The 19,297-nt window shown below is 50.9% G+C and overlaps 2 protein-coding genes across 2 annotated transcripts in view; both read left to right on the top strand.

Moving 5' to 3' along the window:
- Positions 1-19,297, top strand: part of LOC309559345 (cytochrome c oxidase subunit 7A2, mitochondrial-like) — a 361,900-nt gene that overhangs the window by 217,039 nt on the left and 125,564 nt on the right. The gene's annotated exons all lie outside the window — the stretch shown is intronic.
- Positions 1-19,297, top strand: part of LOC309559344 (adenosine deaminase domain-containing protein 1-like) — a 109,197-nt gene that overhangs the window by 45,727 nt on the left and 44,173 nt on the right. Inside the window, exons 6-7 of the mRNA XM_082262578.1 lie at positions 8,066-8,230; positions 17,133-17,341. Of these exons, the coding sequence (XP_082118704.1) occupies positions 8,066-8,230; positions 17,133-17,341 (374 nt within the window). The remainder of the gene's footprint in view (positions 1-8,065; positions 8,231-17,132; positions 17,342-19,297) is intronic.

The raw sequence follows: 19,297 nt of genomic DNA, 5'->3' as shown, positions 1-19,297 counted from the left end.
AAACGAAAAAAAAAAAAAACAGGGAGAGGAGGGATAGAACAAAGAGCAGGAAGTGCCACATCGAAAGAGGGGGGAGGCAGGGAAGGAGGGAAGGGAAGACAGGACAAACACTGGAAAAGAGGACATGGGGGGGGGGGGGGTGGAAAGGGGGCCAACAGGGGAGAAGGCCAGCCAGTGTGAGCGAGTCAGCTATGCTACAAGGTCCCGGTATTCAGTGGTCGAGCTGAACTCATGCCAGTAAAACCAACGCTTGAGGAACTCCTCCCTCGTACCCCGATCGGCCGCCAGCAAGTCCTCCATCTCGTTAATAAACGCCACTTTACGCAACCACATCGCCACAGTAGGAGGGCGGGATTGCTTCCATAAGAGAGGGATACAGCTCTTGGCCGCTGTCAGCAGTATCGGCAAGATCGACTTCCGATAGGACGCCCTTGGGAAGCTGTGGTGGTGAAGAAGGAACAGGGCCGGTTGCAGGGTAAGGGTGTGGTCTGTAAATTTTTGGATAATACGGAGGACCTCCGACCAAAAAGGCTGTAATACCCTGCAAGACCAAAAGATGTGGAGAAGGGAACCCACCTCCACACCACATCGCCAGCAAAGATCCGAACAGGAGGGGAACATCCTATGAAGTTTAACCGGGGTATAATACCACCTGGTCAAGAGCTTATAACCCATCTCCTGGTACTTGGAGCACGTAGAGGTTTTGTAGGTGAAGAAAAGGATACGTTCCACCTGATAGTCCGAAAGGGAGATAACCAAATCACGTTCCCATAGAGATATATAGGGGGGCCTGGAAGATTGTCCGGATGACGTCACGATACGATAGCAGGGAAATAGCATGGCGCACCGGAGCATCCGATGTGCACAACTCTTCAAACGGCGTGAGGCGTCTGGCAAAAGAGGTCGCCGGCGACAGCGATTGCAGAAAGTGGGCAAGTTGTACCCTCTGCCAAAACGACAGGGCAGCAAACATGTTACTTGACAGCAGCGTCTGGCGAGACATCCAACCATCCCTGCTGAGAAAATGTCTGGCCTGGTAGACCCCGTTGGCCTGCAGCATACGGAAGGCCGGGTCATTGAGGCCCAGGGAAAAATCTGGATTTCCCATGATCGAGAGCAAAGGGGACGGCAAAGATGCGATGAGGCCTTCTTTACAGAGCTTACGGCCCAGTTGCAAAGTGACTCCAACAGTTGGGTGATCCAAGGTCCCCCCTATCAGGGGGGATGAGCCCCACAGCAGAGATTCCGGGGGAGAACCCCCTGCAAAGCTGTTCGATCCGCACCCACTGTTTCAGTGAGCTATGCAGATGCCAGTCCAGAATCCTGGCCAGATGGCATGCAGCAGAGTACATGGTGGCATCCGGGAAAGCCATTCCGCCGCTGAGCTTGGGCAAGCGAAGAAGTTTCAAGGCCAACCGGGGGGGGCCTCAAGTCCATAGGAATTTGCGAAACGCCCCATTCACCCTACGGAGGAAGGGCAGAGGAACAACTATCGGGAGGGCCTGAAGCACATAAAGCAAACGGGGCATGACAGTCATCTTAATAATGTTACAGCGCCCAAACCAGGAAAACATGCCTTTTTGCCAACCGTCCAGGTCTTTCCGGATGCGGGCAAGAAGAGGAGGAAAATTGCATTCGAAGATGCGTTTGGGGCAGTTGGGGAGGGATATGCCCAAGTATGTGATGTGAGAGGAGCTCCATTTAAATGGAAAATCGCTTTTGAGAAGCTGCGACATAGCGGGTGGCATCGCTACCGGGAGGGCCTCCGATTTTTGGAAGTTAATTTTGTACGAGGACAATGCTTCAAACACCTTAAATTCACGCATAAGATTCGGTAAGGAGAGCAGCGGCCTGGCAAGGAAGAAGAGAAGATCATCCGCATAGGCCGCCACCTTAGGGGTGAGCGACGCTGAAAGCGGTAGGCCTGCGACATCGGGATTCGCTCTGACGGAGCGCAGGAAGGGCTCAAGGGTCAACACAAAAATCAGGGGAGAGAGGGGGCAACCCTGTCTCGTACCGTTCCTGATCTCCAAGGGATCAGAGAGGAAACCATTAACCTTAACACAAGCAGACGGTCGCGAGTAAATCGCCCGGATCCAAGCCATCATACGATGTCCCAAGCCTATATGCTCCATGGTTTCCAGGAGGAAGCGCCAATTCACTCGGTCGAACGCCTTTTCGGCGTCCGTCGAGAGAAGCAGCATTGGAGTCAGGCCAGGTGAAGGAGATCAATCGCCTTCGTGGTGTTATCGCGAGCCTCCCGCGAGGGTATGAAGCCCACCTGATCATCATGTATCAACTGTGGGAGAAAGGGGGCTAGACGCGATGCTAAGATTTTCGTAAAAAGCTTCAGATCGATATTGAGGAGCGATATAGGACGATAATTCTGGCATAGAAGGGGGTCCTTGCCCTCGTTTTCAATCACCGCAATATGAGCTCGGAGAGAGTCCAATGGAAAGTCTGCACCCAGACCCGCCGCATTATAAGCAGCTAGGAAGTGAGGGGAGAGGACATCCTCAAAGCTCTTATAATATGAGAGCGAATAGCCATCAGGACCCGGGGCCTTGCCCCTTTGAGTCCCCGCCAACGCGCAGGAAAGTTCGGTTGGCCGAAGCGGTTCGTCTAGCTGCTCCAAGGCTTCCTGTGGGAGACTCGGGAGGCCCGATGCGCGAATATACTCCTGAATGCTCGTCCGAAGAGCATCCTGAGCAGAGGCCGAGCACTGAGGATAGATTGTACAGAGAGGCATAATAGCGGCGAAACACCTCCGCTATATGCTCCATAGCCTGGACCTTTTGTTGGGAGGGAGAGAGCACCGCAGGATAAATGACTGCGCCCGTTGCTGACGAAGCGCATGAGCCAAGATCTTACCACATTTGTCCCCATGCTCGTAGAAGATACGTTTACATTTGGAGAGGGAGGCCTTCGCTTTAAAGAGGGTCAGAGATCGCAGTTGCTCACGGAGGACCGTCAGCTCCTGGAGGGCAGCTAGTGCCAAAGACCTTTTATGAGCAGCTTCCAGCTGACCGATGCGCGAGATAAGATCCTGCATTTGGCGGATCCTTTCTTTTTTGCGGCGCGAGACGATTTTAATTAGAATTCCCCGCATGTAGCTTTTGTGGGCCTCCCATACCATCAAGGGGGGACTATCCGGGAGGGCGTTAGAAGCAAAGAACCTACCCAGTTCCAAGCGTAGCTCAGATAGGATGGAAGGGTCCTGCAAGAGACTGTCACTGAGCCGCCATTGCCATTGGCGTTGCTCGGGGGTCCTCAAATCCAGCTCAAGGACCACCGAGGCGTGGTCCGAGATCGTGATGTTGCCTATCGAAGCCGACACCGATCTGCTCAGTAGGGCCTGGGGTACCATAAAATAGTCAATGCGCGAGTAGGAGTCATGTGGAGGAGAGTAAAAAGTGTAATCCCTGCCCGTCGGGTGCATAGCCCGCCACACATCTACCAACCGAAAAGCATGAAAGGTCTTCTTAATGCGCTGCAACGCGGCATAGGAGATGTGGGAGGAACCCCGGGAGGCATCAAGTTCCGGATCCAAGGCTAGATTGAAGTCGCCACCCAGCAGGACCTGCCCCTCCATAAAGTCATGTAATTTGGAGGACATCAGTTCAAGGCACGACACCTGATCAGAGTTAGGCAAATATAATTTTGCCAAAGTGACGAGCACAGAGCGAAGACGACCCTTGACAAATAGTACTCGACCTGAGTCATCGCTCCATGAATTCAAAAAAGACCACGGAGTCCGGCTAGCAATCAGGATACTAACGCCTCTGGACTTCGATTCAGAAAAGCAACCATGGTAGACCGTGGGGAATCGTCTGTTGCCCAGTTTAGGAATATTGGTAGATTTGAAATGGGTTTCCTGAAGGAAGCCGACGTGGGCCCGAAGGCGGGAGAGCTCGGTCAACACGATGGAGCGTTTCTCGGGGGTATTAAGCACTTTGGCGTTCAGCGTGACCAAGCGGATGGGGTCAGCTCGGGGGATGGCCATCTCCCCACACGGAGCACGAACACACACAACAACAACAAAAAAAAAAAAAAAAGGGGGGGGGGGAGAGGGAAGAGTGGCGGGGAAATACAGAGAGAAGAGTCCGAAATCAGCAAGGTAAAGGCAGCAAGATGGGAAAAACCGCCCACGTAGAGCGGAAAAGCAAGGGCAAGGAAGTGGACCGGTCGAAGTCCGGAAGGAAGAACAGGAAGAGAGAAATCAGAAAAAGGGGAAGAGAGCTAGAATGCACGTAGACCGTGCGAACAGAAAGAGAGGGGGGGGGAGCTACTGTGCGAGAGGCGCACAGGAGAACAAGTCACCGTTCTCCCAGAGTCCCAGACCCACCACCCCAACTCAGGGTGGAGCGAAAGGAACTCCGCGGAAAACAAACCCTATGTGGGGTACGGGGAAGGTCACAACAGGCAGAGGAGGGTGACCGCTCCCCGCCAACCCCCACACGGCCCATAGAGATCAAAGCATGTGACATAATGAGCGTCCAAAATCAAACATATACCAAAGAGGGGGAAGGGAAGAAGCCAGAAAATGGTATGGAGAGACCCAAGACACCCACCCCTATTGGGAGAGGCGTCCGGGACCCCCATCCCTACAGGGCCCCAGAGCCGTGCGTCCCATGTGGCCCTCGGCCCCCAGGCACCCAGCCCAGAAGGACCCCCCAGGGGGACCAAGTCAACCCAGTCCAAAGAAGGCCCCGGCCCGCAAAGGAGAGAAGAGAAAAAAAAAAAAAAAAGGGGGGGGGGGAAGGTAGGAGGGGGGAGGAAAGGAAGGAAGGGGGGGGAAGTAAGGGGGAGAGGAGGAAGGGGGGAGGGAAGAAGAGGAAGGAGGGAAGAGAAGGGAGGAGAGGGGGAAGGGGGAGAGGAAGAGAGAGGAAGAGGGAAGGGAGAGAGGAAGGGGGGGAGGGGGGAAGGGGATTGGGGGAGGGGAGGGGGGAAGAGGAAGGGGGAGGGGGGAAGAGGAGGGGGGGAAGAGGAAGGGGGGGGGATGGAGGAAAGGGGGGGGGATGGAGGAAGGGGGGAGAGCAGGGAGGGGGAGGGGGGGGGAAGAGAGGGAAGGAGCAGGAGCACAAGGGTAAGGGGAACAGAGACTCCGCAAAATGCAATATAAGCAACAAAGGCAGTAGGCATCTCAACAGTTAATAACACTTCTCCCATGCATCGCAGGCAAGACCAGTCACCCCAACGGAAGCCACGCAGCCAGCGCATCCCGGGCAACCGGGCAGCACCCACAGGCATCCCTCGGGGTGAGCGCCCCTTAATTTACCAGATAAGATCAAAGCACCCCCCCCCACCACCCCCCACCCGGGACCGGCCATAGAAGCAGGGGGAGCCCCGCCAGGTGCGGAACGGCCCGTCTCCTCCTCCGAACGCCACTAATGAGAGAATCCAGCAGGAACCAAGACACACACCAGGCGAAGGAGGAGGGGAGAGGCAGAAACCGGTAATGGGAAACATAAATATGAAAGGGCAGAGACACAGAACCCATGGCGGAGCATCCCCCCGATCCCCGCCAGGTAGATGAACAAGGCAGGCCACACAACAGTGTCTCGCAATCCTCATACACATGGCCTATAGCTCCCTAGAGCTGCCCATAGTAAGATAGTCTGTAAGGAGGTCGGTCCGCACATGCAGACCACTGTAAGCACTCGGGACAGTCCTCGAAGAGCGAACAAAAAGTCAAAGCCACAGCACCATGCATTGAAGAAAGCAGCGACTGTCACTTGGGCGAGCAAGCAGCAGGGGCAACAGAGATACAGATCTCCAGGGTCGGGGGCCAAAGCATGTAGGGGGGGTCGACCTGCAGGGAGCAAGACACAAGCAGGCAGAGGTACCCGCAAGCAGGAGGCAGAAGCGGGCAGTCCAGCAGGGCAGTCCACAAACCTTCAATTGCAGAGCACACATACCAGCGTCCAGGAGGGCGGACAGAGCACCGGGGGGGGGGGGGCATCGCAGGGCAAGCAGCAGGATTGGGGTGCGGGGTCATGCAGCGAAATCCAGGATAAGAGAGCCCAGTCAAAGCAGCCAGCGGGAAGCAGCGGATATGGGAGAGGGAGAACAAGGGCAGGATGGAGGGACGGGGCCATACTCCCGGACCACAGCTGCCGCCGGCTCAGGTCTCAGGAGCCGCTACATCCAGACCCCGAAAATCTCGCTGCGGCCTCCTGCTCCTTTGGCGTTGGCGCTGCCTGCGGGGCAAAGCACGGACAGAGCTCCCAGGTCCTTGACGGGGATCACGGTCAGGGAGCAGCGCCATCCAATCCGGGAGGGCAATCGGGGTCAGGTCCAGGAACTCGAACATGGCCGGCAAGTCGGAGTGTCTCCGCAAGGTAAAGGAAGATCCGTGCTTACGCACCGTAAGCTGTAGGGGAAACCCCCATCGGTAGGTGACCTCCGGGGCTCAGAGCCGCTCCAGTAGGGGCTTTAGCATAGCCCTGCGCTGCAAAGTTCCACGGGCCACATCAGGGAAAATGTGAACAGTGGCACCATCAAAGTCCACAGGGCCCTTAGACCAGGCTTCCCGTAGGATCAGATCCTTGGTGGTATACCGGTGGAGACGCCAAATCACGTCTCTAGGCCTGGCGGGATCATTCGAGCGGGCACCCAGGGCACGATGGATCCGGTCAAATTCGAGGGTCACCATCGGCTCAGGCGGCAGGATGCGGGAAAGTATAGCCCTTACTGTCTCTGCTAGGTCTTCGGCACCCGTCGCTTCTGGGATACCCCGGAGCCGCAAGTTATTACGGCGGCTCCGGTTCTCCAGGTCTTCCATGCGGAGTTGGTGAGCAGCAAGGGCCTCTCCGTGGGACATCTGGGTCCGCTCTAGGGCCGCCACCCTGGACTGAAGATCGCTGACCGCCGATTCACCTGCCGCCAAGCGACCATCCAACAGGGCCACCTCGCTGCCTAGTTGCTGGAAATCCCACCGGTGTTGCTCCGCCACCTGGGCCACAATGGACTCCATGTCCGCTCTGGTGGGAAGGGCCCGGAGAAGAGTCCATAGCTCCGTGTTGTCCCCAATCTGAACCGGCGGCGGGGGCTGGGAAGCAGGCACCGGGGTAGAGGCTGCCATAGTGCCGGGTGGGGGCAGAGGCGAGGTACCTTGTCCCGTGGAGGAAGCGGCCGGCGCTCCTAGGCCGCCACGCGGCGTTAGCTGTAGGGCCCTCGGCGGAGGGCTGGCAGAGTCCGGGAAGAAAGCACGGATGGGGGTAGCTGCGATAGTCCGTGAGGATGCGGAGGAAGCAGGCTTGGTTTTCCTCTTCTTGTGGACGCTCATAATAGCGATAGTCGGTAGTTAAAGGCCGAAAAGGGAGGCTGGAGAGCGGGAGCACCGAGAGAAAGCGACCTCACACCGCCATGTCCAAGCCACGCCCCCCAACCTCATCTTTTAAATGTTAACAAAAAATGGTTATTAAATTGTGTGTTTTTGCACTAAAAATTTTTTTTGTATTTTATTTTTTCCTGAAAATTAGAATTTAATAAACAGTTGCGCATATATGATTTGACATAAAACTTTGCAACTATCATCTTTTGAGTCTACAGGGCCTCTGCTTTCAGAAAATATATAATGTTCTGGGGGTTTAGGTAATTTGTTTGCCAAAAAAAAAAAAAAAACTTTACATGCGTGTGAAAAATTTTAAAAATTGCTCTGAAGCAGTATCCAGTATAATAATTTGGATGGGGCAAGTTCTTGAGTTGAGCTTGCACCCTTGGCTAGTGGAAGCATCCAGTGTAATAAGCCTTTGAGCTGTGTTATTGCATTGGAGTATTGGCTTTTAAAAAATTCTTGACAGTTTTATAAGCCAAAACTTTTTGTAAATATGATTTATATAAATGAAGAACAAAGCCAATGTGTTTAAGTGGTAATATGCTCCTGCTTCTCTGGTTCAATCTTTTACTCATTTTACTGTTGGATCCCCATATATTTCTACCACTGTTCATTCCTTTCAGTGTCCTGTCACCGGATCTGGATTAGTTTCTTTTTTATGTGATTTTAGCAGATTTTGGCTGATGCAGTGTTGCAACTAAAGCTATTTCTTACCTCTGTTCATAGGTACCTATACAAGGAAATCAACATGTACTACAGTAACCTGGATAAGGCCCGTGAGATGTGCATATTCTGTCCGTCTCAGCATAGCCAGTTGCTGGTGCTCAAACCAAACATCTTCCTGCACCTCTATCTAAGCTGCATGCCAGACGTAGCCTCTCCATCATGCCTGTAAGTGTTTTAATGGTGCGAATGAGTAAGTTGAATTAGTATACAGAAGCAGTAAGGCCTCATACATGCAGTGCCCTCTGAAAAGTGATCCACATTGGGTCGCATTTCAGAGGCATTTGGCAGGCGATGAGGAGGTGTTCTATTGCCTCCTCACTGCTTGTTTAAACCCTTAAAGCAAACGTTTGTGTGCTGGAAAGGCATTGCATATGGTTGCGGGGTGTCCCTATTCAGTTGAATGGGCTTCATTAGGTGGTAAGTACTACCCACTGAAAGTTACAGGATAACTTTTGTTCGGCCAAAATGCAAAGCATCATAGCTAGGGATGCACCGAATATTCGGCGGCCGAACATTATTCGGCCGAAAATAGAAAAAATAGCACTTTCGGTATTCGGCCGAATAAGTCAAAAGGCCGAATAATTTTGTGCCGAACAATAGGGCTGAACGATAGTCGATATGATATCGACTATCGTTCTGTGGCCGTAGGTGATATTCATATCGCCGAGGTCACGATATTTACAGGGGGAAGGGACTCGGAGGAGGACAGGAGGACTCACAGACTTCCGTGAAGCCGGGACACTTCAGCGGTGAGCATACATACATTACTCACTCGTGCACTGCAGCCCGCCCCACACATTCAGTGAGTCTTACTCTCCTCCCTAGTTTTTTCAATGGCACATTCAGGAAGCCAATCACGCCGTGATTAGCTGCACAGCGAACCAATCACGCGTGCCTGCACACCTGATTGGTTCCGCTGTGCTGCTACTCACGGCGTGATTGGCTTCCTGAATGTGCCATTGAAAAAACTAGGGAGGAGAGTAAGACTCACTGAATGTGTGGGGCGGGCTGCAGTGCACGAGTGAGTAATGTATGTATGCGGCTGTGCTCCTTTCCAGGCTCCTACTAGTCCACCTCCAGCCTCCTACTACCACCACTATGAGAGACTGTCACTATAATCTGATCGAGTCCACACTGACACTGACTGACTGTCACTGAGTAATTGATGTTACCACATTAACCCTGACCTGCCCAGTGCCCTGTATCTGCAATTAAAATTTACAAGGCTGCCTGCATGCTTCCTGATTTCCATTCCCAGCATCCTTCCCAATCCCTACAGTGTCACTAACATTAACCCTATGGTACAAGGCTGCAGTGTGCACTGAATCCCATTCCCTACAGTAACATTTAGGGAGAGAGAGAGACATGAGAGGACAAGAGAGAGAGAGACATGAGAGGACAAGAGAGAGAGCGTGAGAGGACAAGAGAGAGAGACACACGAGAGGACAAGAGAGAGGACAAAAAATTGGCAAAATAAATGGAAAAAATGCGAAACACCGCTTTCGGTATTCGGCCTTCGGCCAAACATTTCATTATTATTCGGCTTCGGCTTCGGCCAAGAATTTCATTTCGGTGCATCCCTAATCATAGCCACAGCATAGGAACATCCAGGTCTGCTGTCCTTGCTGTTTATTTAAGGGAGAGTGGTTTTGGGGGGGGTTATTAGGATAATTAAGGTCTAAGATCACTGATGATGGTAATGGAAACATTTGGTGGGAGCAGTACAGAAAGTGTATTCCCAGGCATTACACAAATTTACTCCCCAGACCTCCTTCTCTAGAGCCTTTCCCAGCATTTTATTCTTTTACCTTAATCTTTTTTTACTAGGCTTGTGAAAATCTTGGAGCTAACCTTATCAAAAAAAAAAAAAAAAGTAACTGTTGGTAAGGCAGGCCATAAAAGGCAGGGGAAAAAATTGCTTGATTTCCACATCATTACAGTCAATATTGATAGGGGAATCCCTCTCGTGAAGCTATTGTGTTCTCCTGCCAGGAAGGGGGGGGGGGGGGAGTAGCACTGGGAGAAAACAGTGATTATTGCTAGCGGCTATAGGCCCTGGCAATAATTGCATGCTGAAAATCAAACATGCTGGTTGTACCCAAAATGATGAATGGATCAACTTCGGTACATTCAGCCTGCCCATAGATGATTCGAATTGCAGCCGGTTCAGCAGGGACCGAGCCATCTATGGCCGGCTTAACTCTCCAACAGTAACACAGAGAATTAAAATGCTTTTGTTTAGCAGAGTTGGGGAAGGTTAGAACCCCTGCCAGATTTTTGTTTCTTTCTGTGCCTGTTGCAGATTTCCTGTGGGGCAAAACCATTGTCAGCAGGACAGAAAGTGAAAATTAAGAGATGTATGGGTTTTATTTTCTTTTTAGATTTATACATACCTAGGTGGATGCAGCATCGGTCCCCTGACGCCTCTGCACTGGGAACCGAGCTATTGAACAGCGCCAATCGCTCGTTTCTGACAGCTGCCCGAGCCAAACTGCCCCCTTCTCGCTCACTGGAGCATTGGGCTGTGGAGGGGCAGAGTGGCCGGCTCAGGCTCTAACCGGCTCGCTGAAAGGCTGAAATGGGTGTCGGTCCAAGCACCTGGCGGATCCTGACCTCCATTGTGATGATACCATGCTTGGAATGACTTCTGTGACGTCAGCAGAGAGCGAACTTCAGCCTGCTCTCTGCTGAAAACGGGTCACAGGAGTGCAGAACAAACTGAACTCCTGTGATCCATAGGAGATGTACAGCCAAACGAGCTTTGGCTGTACATCTCCTTTAATCCCTCCAATGGAACCCCAGATAACCAGACAGGGATTCTAATTCTTCCCCACTTTATCCAAAACAAAACCAAGAAAAAGTTTTTTTTCTCTTTACATACATTTCAATTCTAAGTTGCTTACAATTTTCCCTTTAGAGACTTTAAATCTTAAAATGATTGCAATGTGGCACTGGTCACATGATCCCTGCTAAAGTAGATGATAACTCTTTTCTCTTGGGCACTGTGTATCATAAACATATGCAATATTTTTAATTTATAACTATTTGTAGACTCAATGGGGTGGATTTGCTAAAACTGGTGAGTGCTCTGCATGGTAGCCAATCAGCTTCTAACTTCAGCTTGTACCATTAAGCTTTGACAAACAACCTGGAAGCTGATTGGTTTCTATTCAGAGCTGCACTAGATTTTTGCACTCTCCAGTTTTAGTAAATCAACCCCAATGTGTTTGCTGCTGTTCCAGATGGGTCCGCCACAAAGTCCCTTTCACCTCCAGTGTATTCCGGTGCAAGCACTGCTCACCCAGCCATTTGGAACAAATGCAATAGGATCCAAAGGGCAGAACACTTGAAAACTGCATCTACTTTATCGATCATCTTTAAAACGCCATATACAGCAACATTAGATGCCGTGGAAGCAAGGAAACACAGTCAACGCATTTTGCACTGCTAGCTGTTATTCATGACTAAGCACTATCTGTGAGAAACGCATTGACTGTGTTTTTTTGCTTCCATGGTGTCAGCTGTTGCTTTATATGGCATTATAGCCAAGTTAATGGCTTCAAGTTGTTATGCCGGGGTTATGGCTGTAGCTGTATGCCATAACCTTGGTATTACTATTTTTTTTTCTCTTGCGTCCTCTGACAGTCGCCGCCCACTCATACAGTCTTCACTTATGGGTATTGACCTCTTATCCATAGGAGCAAGCTAGGCATAAGACTTGTTAAAACACAAAACAATTTGCATAGACACACCTGTAGGGGGCTGTGCCTCTGGTCCAATACCCCCCTGCTATCAGCATTCCCAACTCAGTTTGTCTTTTGCCTAGTTAGGCGTAAGATAGGCTTCCCTTGGCTGGGGCTACAGTCTCAGCCTTTTCTTATTTTATTTCTGCTAAGTGTTTTTTTCTTTACACTGATAGCTTTTTATTTGATCCTGCGCTTAGTTAGTCGGACTTCGGAAGACTACAGCGTTTGTGGAGCTGGGAATCGGACTGGTTGTACTAGAGCCTTATGGAATCCCAGCCCGCCATCGAGCGTTTAGCTGGCCTCGCAAACGACCTGTCCCTGTCCTCAGGGACAAAGCCCGCAAAGTGGCCACTTCGCAAGGATGTCTCAACTGCGATACGCCGCGTGTTGCTAGAGTCTGGTTTGGCTGACGGCACCCCCACCACCAGGGGTGGGAGGCTTCCCGTCCCAGAGAGGCACCCACGCCTTCGCTGGATCTGTAAGTACCATGCTACCACCTCTGTCTGTGACATTGTATGTCCGAGGGTGTATGTGGGGCCTCTGCTTAGGGGATAGCAGTCTGCGTGAAGTCTGTGCTATCCTCCTCATGTCTGTGTGTCTGGGTCCCGCTGTTCCTCCCGGTCCCATATGGGGGCGCTGTTGCGGCCAGACCGCACTATGGGGGGTTGTTGGGGGTCCCTGAACCCCGCGGTGGTGTTTGGTGTACTTTTGGGGGTGCAGGCATGCTTGTGGGGGCCACTGCGGTACAGAATCGTGGGGCCGCCATTTTGGGTGTGGGCAGGCTGCTCTGGCTTCACTATGGGCATTCAGCAGCCATTTTCCCTGTAGTGTTTTTGCGCCCTTCGGGCGCCATCTTGTGTGTGGCAATGTCGTTTTACATGTGCTCGGCGGCCATTTTCCCAGAGCTTCCCCATTACTTTACATTGGCAACCATTTTTCCTTGGCTCAAGCCCTATTTTGGCCTCTAGCGGTGTGACATCATTTCCTTTCTTCAGACAGTCGGATCGTGCTGCAAGCGTGGTAATTGTACAGCTACACTTCTGGGGGGCTTTTTCTGCTGTTTTTCAGGGGATATTCCTTTGCTGTTAGTCATTTTCCTCTCTGGGTGGTGTCTCAGGCTAGTCCTCATTGCGGTGGAATTCGCTACTGTCGCGGATTTAAAGGGCCAGCGTCAAAACATTTTCATGGAGTTCCAGGACAGCAAATTCTCCCCAGCTCTGGTGGAGGGTTCAGTTACGTCTGAATCCTCTGTGATGGGCTCCCTTACTGCGGCACTTGCGACTTTAGCGTCCAAAGTGGACCTGTTAATGTCTGAGCGGGCTTCTAAGAAAAGGCCTAGGCTTTCTCATTCTTCTGATTCAGTGCTAGATATGGTTGCCATGGACAGTGTACCCCCTGAAGGGTCTCAGTCCTCTCAGTCGGACGGGGAGGCGGAGGATTAGGAGGGGGACGATTTAGCCCGCTGAGTTTCACGAAACAGTGAACAAACAGTGGCATAATTTAAAGCGCAATTTTGTGGTGCCAAAGCGGTTTCAGTACCGTTATCCCTTCGCGTCTCCTACGGATTTGCGCTGGACTGTGGCCCCTAAGGTGGATCACACAGTGTCCAGGTTGAACAAAGCCACTCTAATGCCCGCGGAGGATTCTCCGGTGTTTAGGGACCCTACGGATAGGCGGGTGGAGTCTCTTACTCGTCACTCATATATGGTGGCGGGTTCTTTGATGAAACCTATTTTCGCCTCGGTGATGGTCTCTCAGGCTGTGGGCCAAGGTGCTCAAACGCACCCTTGTGGCTGATTCTGCTCCTCCTGCTACTTTGGAGATAGTGGACCAAATTATTCAGGCTGTTTTATACCTGTGTGACGCGGCCTTGGGTGAGGGCCCTTTAGTCTCACGACTATCTGCTGTCACAGTGATAATCCGTCGTATGGTGTGGCTGAAGAGTTGGTCGGCTGACCAGACTTCCAGGAAGACGGTGTCTGACATCCCTTATGAAGGGAATCGCCTTTTTGGGGACTCCTGGACGAGTTGGTTAAGGGGGTCACTGGGGACAAAAGCACTCTGCTGCCTCAGGCTCCCAAGGGTAAGTTTTTCCGCGGTAAGCGGGGCCCTTCCTTTAAACCAAATCAGGGGTCCTTTTGTGCCTTCAAGGCACAGGACAAGGGCAAATCCTTCAAAGGCGCTGGTGTCCTGGAGAAGCCTTGGACGGGCAAGCCAAAAGCCGCCCACGCTGGCACAGCGGCCCAGTCCGCCTCGACGTGAAGGGGCGCCCTCACCCGTTTCAGGGGTGGGGGGACGTCTGCGCGATTTTCTCGAACCTTGGATGTCCCGGATTAAGATTAAGGACAGGTGGGTTCAGGAAATCATTCAATCAGGGTACAAGATCGTATTCCTATCGTGTCCAGCGGACAGGTTCTTTCCCTCAAATCTTAATTTGACCCCAGATCGTTTACAGGATCTCCAACGGGCGGTTCAGGATCTCACCGCCCCCCAGGGGGTGATCTTCCTGGTGCCTCATCGAGACAGATTTCAGGGTTTTTACTCGAATCTGTTCACAGTGCCCAGAAAGGAGGGCAAGGTGCGTCCGATTCTTGACTTGAAATCTCTGAACGGCTTTGTGCAGGTTTAAAGATTCCGTATGGAATCCCTTCGTTCAGTGGTAGCCTCCCTGAGCCCGGGAGATTTCCTGGCTTCAATCGACCTCAAGGATGCGTATCTACACATCCCCATATTCGAGGTTCATCAGAGGTATCTCCGGTTCGCGGGGCCGCCCTGTGCATGTGCAGACGAACAACGCAACGGCGGTGGCTTACATCAATCACCAAGGGGGCACCAGGAGTGCCCGGGGGCCCAGGAAGTGCCCAAAATTCTGTCTTGGGCCGAGACGCAGGTCCCGGCGATTTCGGCAGTTCACATTCCAGGTGTGGAGAACTGGCCTCTCGTCTAAACAACAAGGTGGGAAGGTTCGTGGCTAGAACGCACAATCCTCTGGCAGACGCCTCGGATGGGCTGGTGGTGCCTTGGAATCTGTATCGACTGATTTATGCCTCCCCCCCCCCCAATTCAGTTGTTGTCCATGTTCCTTCGAAGGTTGGTCTCGGACCCGAAGTTGGTGATTCTGGTGGCCCCAGACTGGCCGCAGCGGTCTTGGTACGCGGACATCATGCAACTCGTCGTTGAGCCTCCCTGGCGGCTCCCATTACGAGACGATCTGCTGTCTCAGGGGCCGATCTTCCATCCTGCTTTAAAGTCGCTGGCTTTAACGACGTGGCTGTTGAAAGCCAGGTCCTGAGAGATCGGGGTCTCTCGTCGGCAGTCATTCCTACCCTACTCAAGGCTAGGAAGGCCTCGTCCGGTTAGATCTATTACTGTACTTGGAAGGCTTATTTTGCCTAGTGTGCATCGCGGGGTTTCCATCCTCGCTCCTTTTCGGTGGCGAGGGTGTTGGCCTTCCTGCAATCTGGTGTGGACCAGCGTCTTGCGCTGACCACTATTAAGGGTCAGTTGTCTGCGCTGGCAATCCTTTTCCAGCATCCTTTGGCGTCAAACTCTTTGATCTGCACCTTTATTCAAGGGGTGCGTCATCTGCCTCCCCCTAGGAAAGCGCCCTTACCTCCATGGGACCTGAATTTGGTCTTGTCCAATTTGCAACGTCCTCCATTTGAGAACATCAAGGAGATTCTTCTGCCTGTGCTGTCACGGAAGGTTGCCTTTCTGGTGGCGATCACATCTGCCCGCAGAGTGTCGGAGTTGGCGGCTCTGTCTTGCCGCTCCCCTTACCTGGTTGTTCATAGGGATAAGGTGGTCTTGCAACCTCACCAATCTTTCCTTCCTAAGGTGGTATCTGATTTTCATCTTAACGAGGACGTTAATCCTGTGTGCGAATCCTAAGCATCCTAAGGAGTTTGCCTTGCATTACTTGGATGAAGTCCGGGCGATCAAGGTGTACCTGTCGTCTACTGAATCCTTCAGAAAGTCGGATTCTCTTTTTGTCCTTCCCGAGGGCCCTCGAAAGGGCATGGCTGCGTCTGCGGCAACCATTTCGAAATAGATCAGACAGATGATTGTACAGGCCTATTCAATTAGGGAATGGTTGCCGCCCTTCCCTGTCAAGGCGCACTCTACCAGAGCGGTGAGTGCGTCATGGGCCTTCCGACATCAGGCTTCGGTGGCCCAGGTGTGCAAGGCAGCGACCTGGTCGTCCGTGCACACTTTTTCCAAATTTTACAAACTTGATGTTTTAGCATCGGCAGATGCCTCCTTTGGCCGCAAAGTTCTGTGCGTGGCAGTGCCTTGAGGGGGACGTGGCGTTAGCCTGTCCCCGTCTGTTGGGGTTTGTTTCCCCTTTGTTTATTTGCTTTCCTGGGTTTGTTTGCTCCTGTTGAGCTTTTCTGTTACCCAGCGTTTTTTACCTTTCGGATTCAGATAAGGTTCCTTTCTCTGACCTGGGTGCTGCGTTGCCTTTATGACGGTTGCGCTTCCCACCCCTCATGTCTACACTGCTTTGGGACATCCCATAAGTGAAGACTGTATGAGTGGGCGGCGACTGTCAGAGGACGTAAGAGAAAACTGAATTTTTGTTAGAACTTACCGTAAAATTCCTTTCTCTGAGTCCTCTGACAGTCGCCGCCCCTCTTTTGTGGGGTTCTTTGGACTATTTACTGCTTGCTACCAAACTGAGCTGGGAATGCTGATAGCAGGGGTGTATTGGACCAGAGGGACAGCCCCCTACAGGTGTGTCTATGCAAATTGTTTTGTGTTTTAGCAAGTCTTGTGCCTAGCTTGCTCCTATGGATAAGAGGTCAATACCCATAAGTGAAGACTGTATGAGTGGGCGGCGACTGTCAGAGGACTCAGAGAAAGGAATTTTATGGTAAGTTCTTACAAAAATTGCTCTTTTTATCTAAAGGCAATCATAGTGGCTGACTAGCCACTGGATTCATTTTATAGACAGCAGGAGGGGACGTTCCCCCACCCCCAATGCCACCAACCTCCACCCACCGGCGCCTCTCCGGGCCCAGTTTACAATCTGAAATGTCCCCGGCCATCTCTATGGTCTAGGAAACTGGAAACAATGACATTACATCACTTGTTAGGGCAGATGTAAACATTGTAAACAGGTAATTTCCCCACTGGACTTAATAGATCCATTCTCTGCAACAAAGCAACGTTGAGCACTGCGTTTGCCAGGAGAGGTACGAATTGAGATTCTCCATTACAGGTATGCACCTTCCTGAAAAGGTTTCTAAATGGACGTCTGGCTTTTACCTACTTTAGGTTTATTTTAAAGACCTTATGTTTTGTCTTACTGTCTCTTTCAGTGCATGGATACCACCATCTTCTGTTCCTCTGAGCATCCACGCTAAGGGCTCTTTGCACTTATTGTCTAACTGTCCTCCCAGTGTAGCGGCTGCCCGTGTGTGTTCTATGTCCGCCACCGACAAGCTTCTTAAATGGACTGTTCTCGGTGTCCAGGGAGCGCTGCTAAGCCAGTTCATGCAGCCTCTGTATATAACAAGCATCGTAGTAGGTATGTTTTGTTATGTGTACGTGCAAAGTCACCCTAACCTTAAAGTTGTAATGTTATAAACTGGACCACACTACTATGATAGAAAAAAAATACTTTTTAAGAATTTCAGTTGGTTATACACTATAAGATTTCTTTTAGCAGGGCTGAATGAGAGAGATCTATTGATTCATCTATCCACACTTAACAGGATGGAGGAAACCTGAAGGAGTCTTCTATTATATTCTGACAGGTGTCGGTGGTCAGGATTTTCAAACAGTGGCTAAATCTGTTTGGAGTCTGTTGCTGTTCATCTGTCTATTTTCCACCCAGCTCCTTCAGTTTTCAGATCATAGATGTTGGATGGGAAAATGCACTAGGTACACCCATGATTTTAAATTTCATCCAGTTCATCAGGAACTGGCCAAGATTCACTCTGTATATCTAGCTATAGTATTTAAACCTCCATGTACATTTTATCAGGCCTAATGAATTGTAAAAAGCGCCCTATAGATTTCCTCTCTTTTTCCCTAACTTGTTATTTTAACTTGACCTAATATAATTATCTAAAAAAAAAAGTGTTTGCTTGAGGTACTACATGGCAGCTGAAATTAGGCTTTCTGTAAGGGGCGGCTGCTTTCTAAGCCGATGGCTTGGAACATACAAGAATGAAAAAGCAGAGCTGTCACCGCATCTATTTTAATCAGTGGTGGTCAACTTTCTTGGTATGGAGAGCCTCAAGTGCAACTCTTGACCTCACCAAAGGACCATGTGTAAACTTCTGTGAATATTCAGTGTCAGACTACAGACACACAACAGCATATAGTCAAAGACTATGAGCATGATACAAGAAATGGTCAGAGACTGTGGGGATAACACAGAAGATGGTCAGAGGCTGCAGAACTGATACATGAGATTGATAAGAGACTGCTGACATGAAACAGGACATGGTCAGAGACTGCGGACATGATACCAGTGATGGATAGAGACTGCAGACATGATACAAGTGTTGGTCAGAGACTGCAGACATGATACCAGTGATGGATAGAGACTGCGGACATGACACAGGAGATGGTCAGAGACTGCAGACATGATACGGGAGATGGGTAGAGACTGCAGACATGATACAAGAGATGAATAGTTTGCAGACATGATACAGGACCTGCTGAAATGCTACAAGTGATGGTCAGAGACTGAAGACATGATACAAGTGATGGTCAGAGACTGCTGACATGATACTAGAGATGGTCAGAGACTGCTGACATGATACAGGAGATAATCAGAGACTGCAGACATGATACAGGAGAGGGTCAGAGAATGTAGACCTAATACAAGAAATGCTCATAGCATGTGGGCATGCTGAGGGAGACTGAGAGACTGGGAACATGCTATAGGAGTAGTTGTAGACTGGGGACAAACTTCAGGAGACCGTTATTGATTAGAGATGTGTTATTTGAGACTGCTAGAAATCACTGCTATAACAGGGCAATAGAGAAACACAGAGTATTGTCTGCAGGGGGCCCAAGGGCTGCACAAAAAGTGCTAAAGGGCCGCAGGTTGGGCACAAGGGATTTAATTGGGCAACTCGCCTAAATGTAACTACTCTTTCGTTAATTTATGGACACAGCTCTCCATTATTCAGAACCATGGGGTTATATTGCCCCCTACAGGAGTAGGGCAGGACACTCGGCAGAAAAAAGACTTGGCTACGCCTATGGGCAGTCCTAGTTGGTATACACTCTGCTTCTCTGCTATAGGCCTTCAGTTTTTTTTCTGCCTAGTCAGGAGTAAGGACCTAGTTCCCTGCCAGGATCTCTGGTCCTAGCAATTTTTTCCTATTTTAAATGGCTTTTCTCTTTGGTTCATTGATGGACACAGCTCCTGATATTCTTAACCATTGGGTTATACTGCCCCCTACAGGAGTATGACACTAGGCAGAAAAAAGGTCTAGCTACACCTATGGGCAGTCCCAGGAGGTAT

The sequence above is a fragment of the Pelophylax lessonae genome (genome assembly GCF_965119305.1).
Source record: "Pelophylax lessonae genome assembly, chromosome: 7".
Classification (NCBI taxonomy): domain Eukaryota; kingdom Metazoa; phylum Chordata; class Amphibia; order Anura; family Ranidae; genus Pelophylax; species Pelophylax lessonae.
This window is presented reverse-complemented; position numbering and strand designations above follow the sequence as displayed.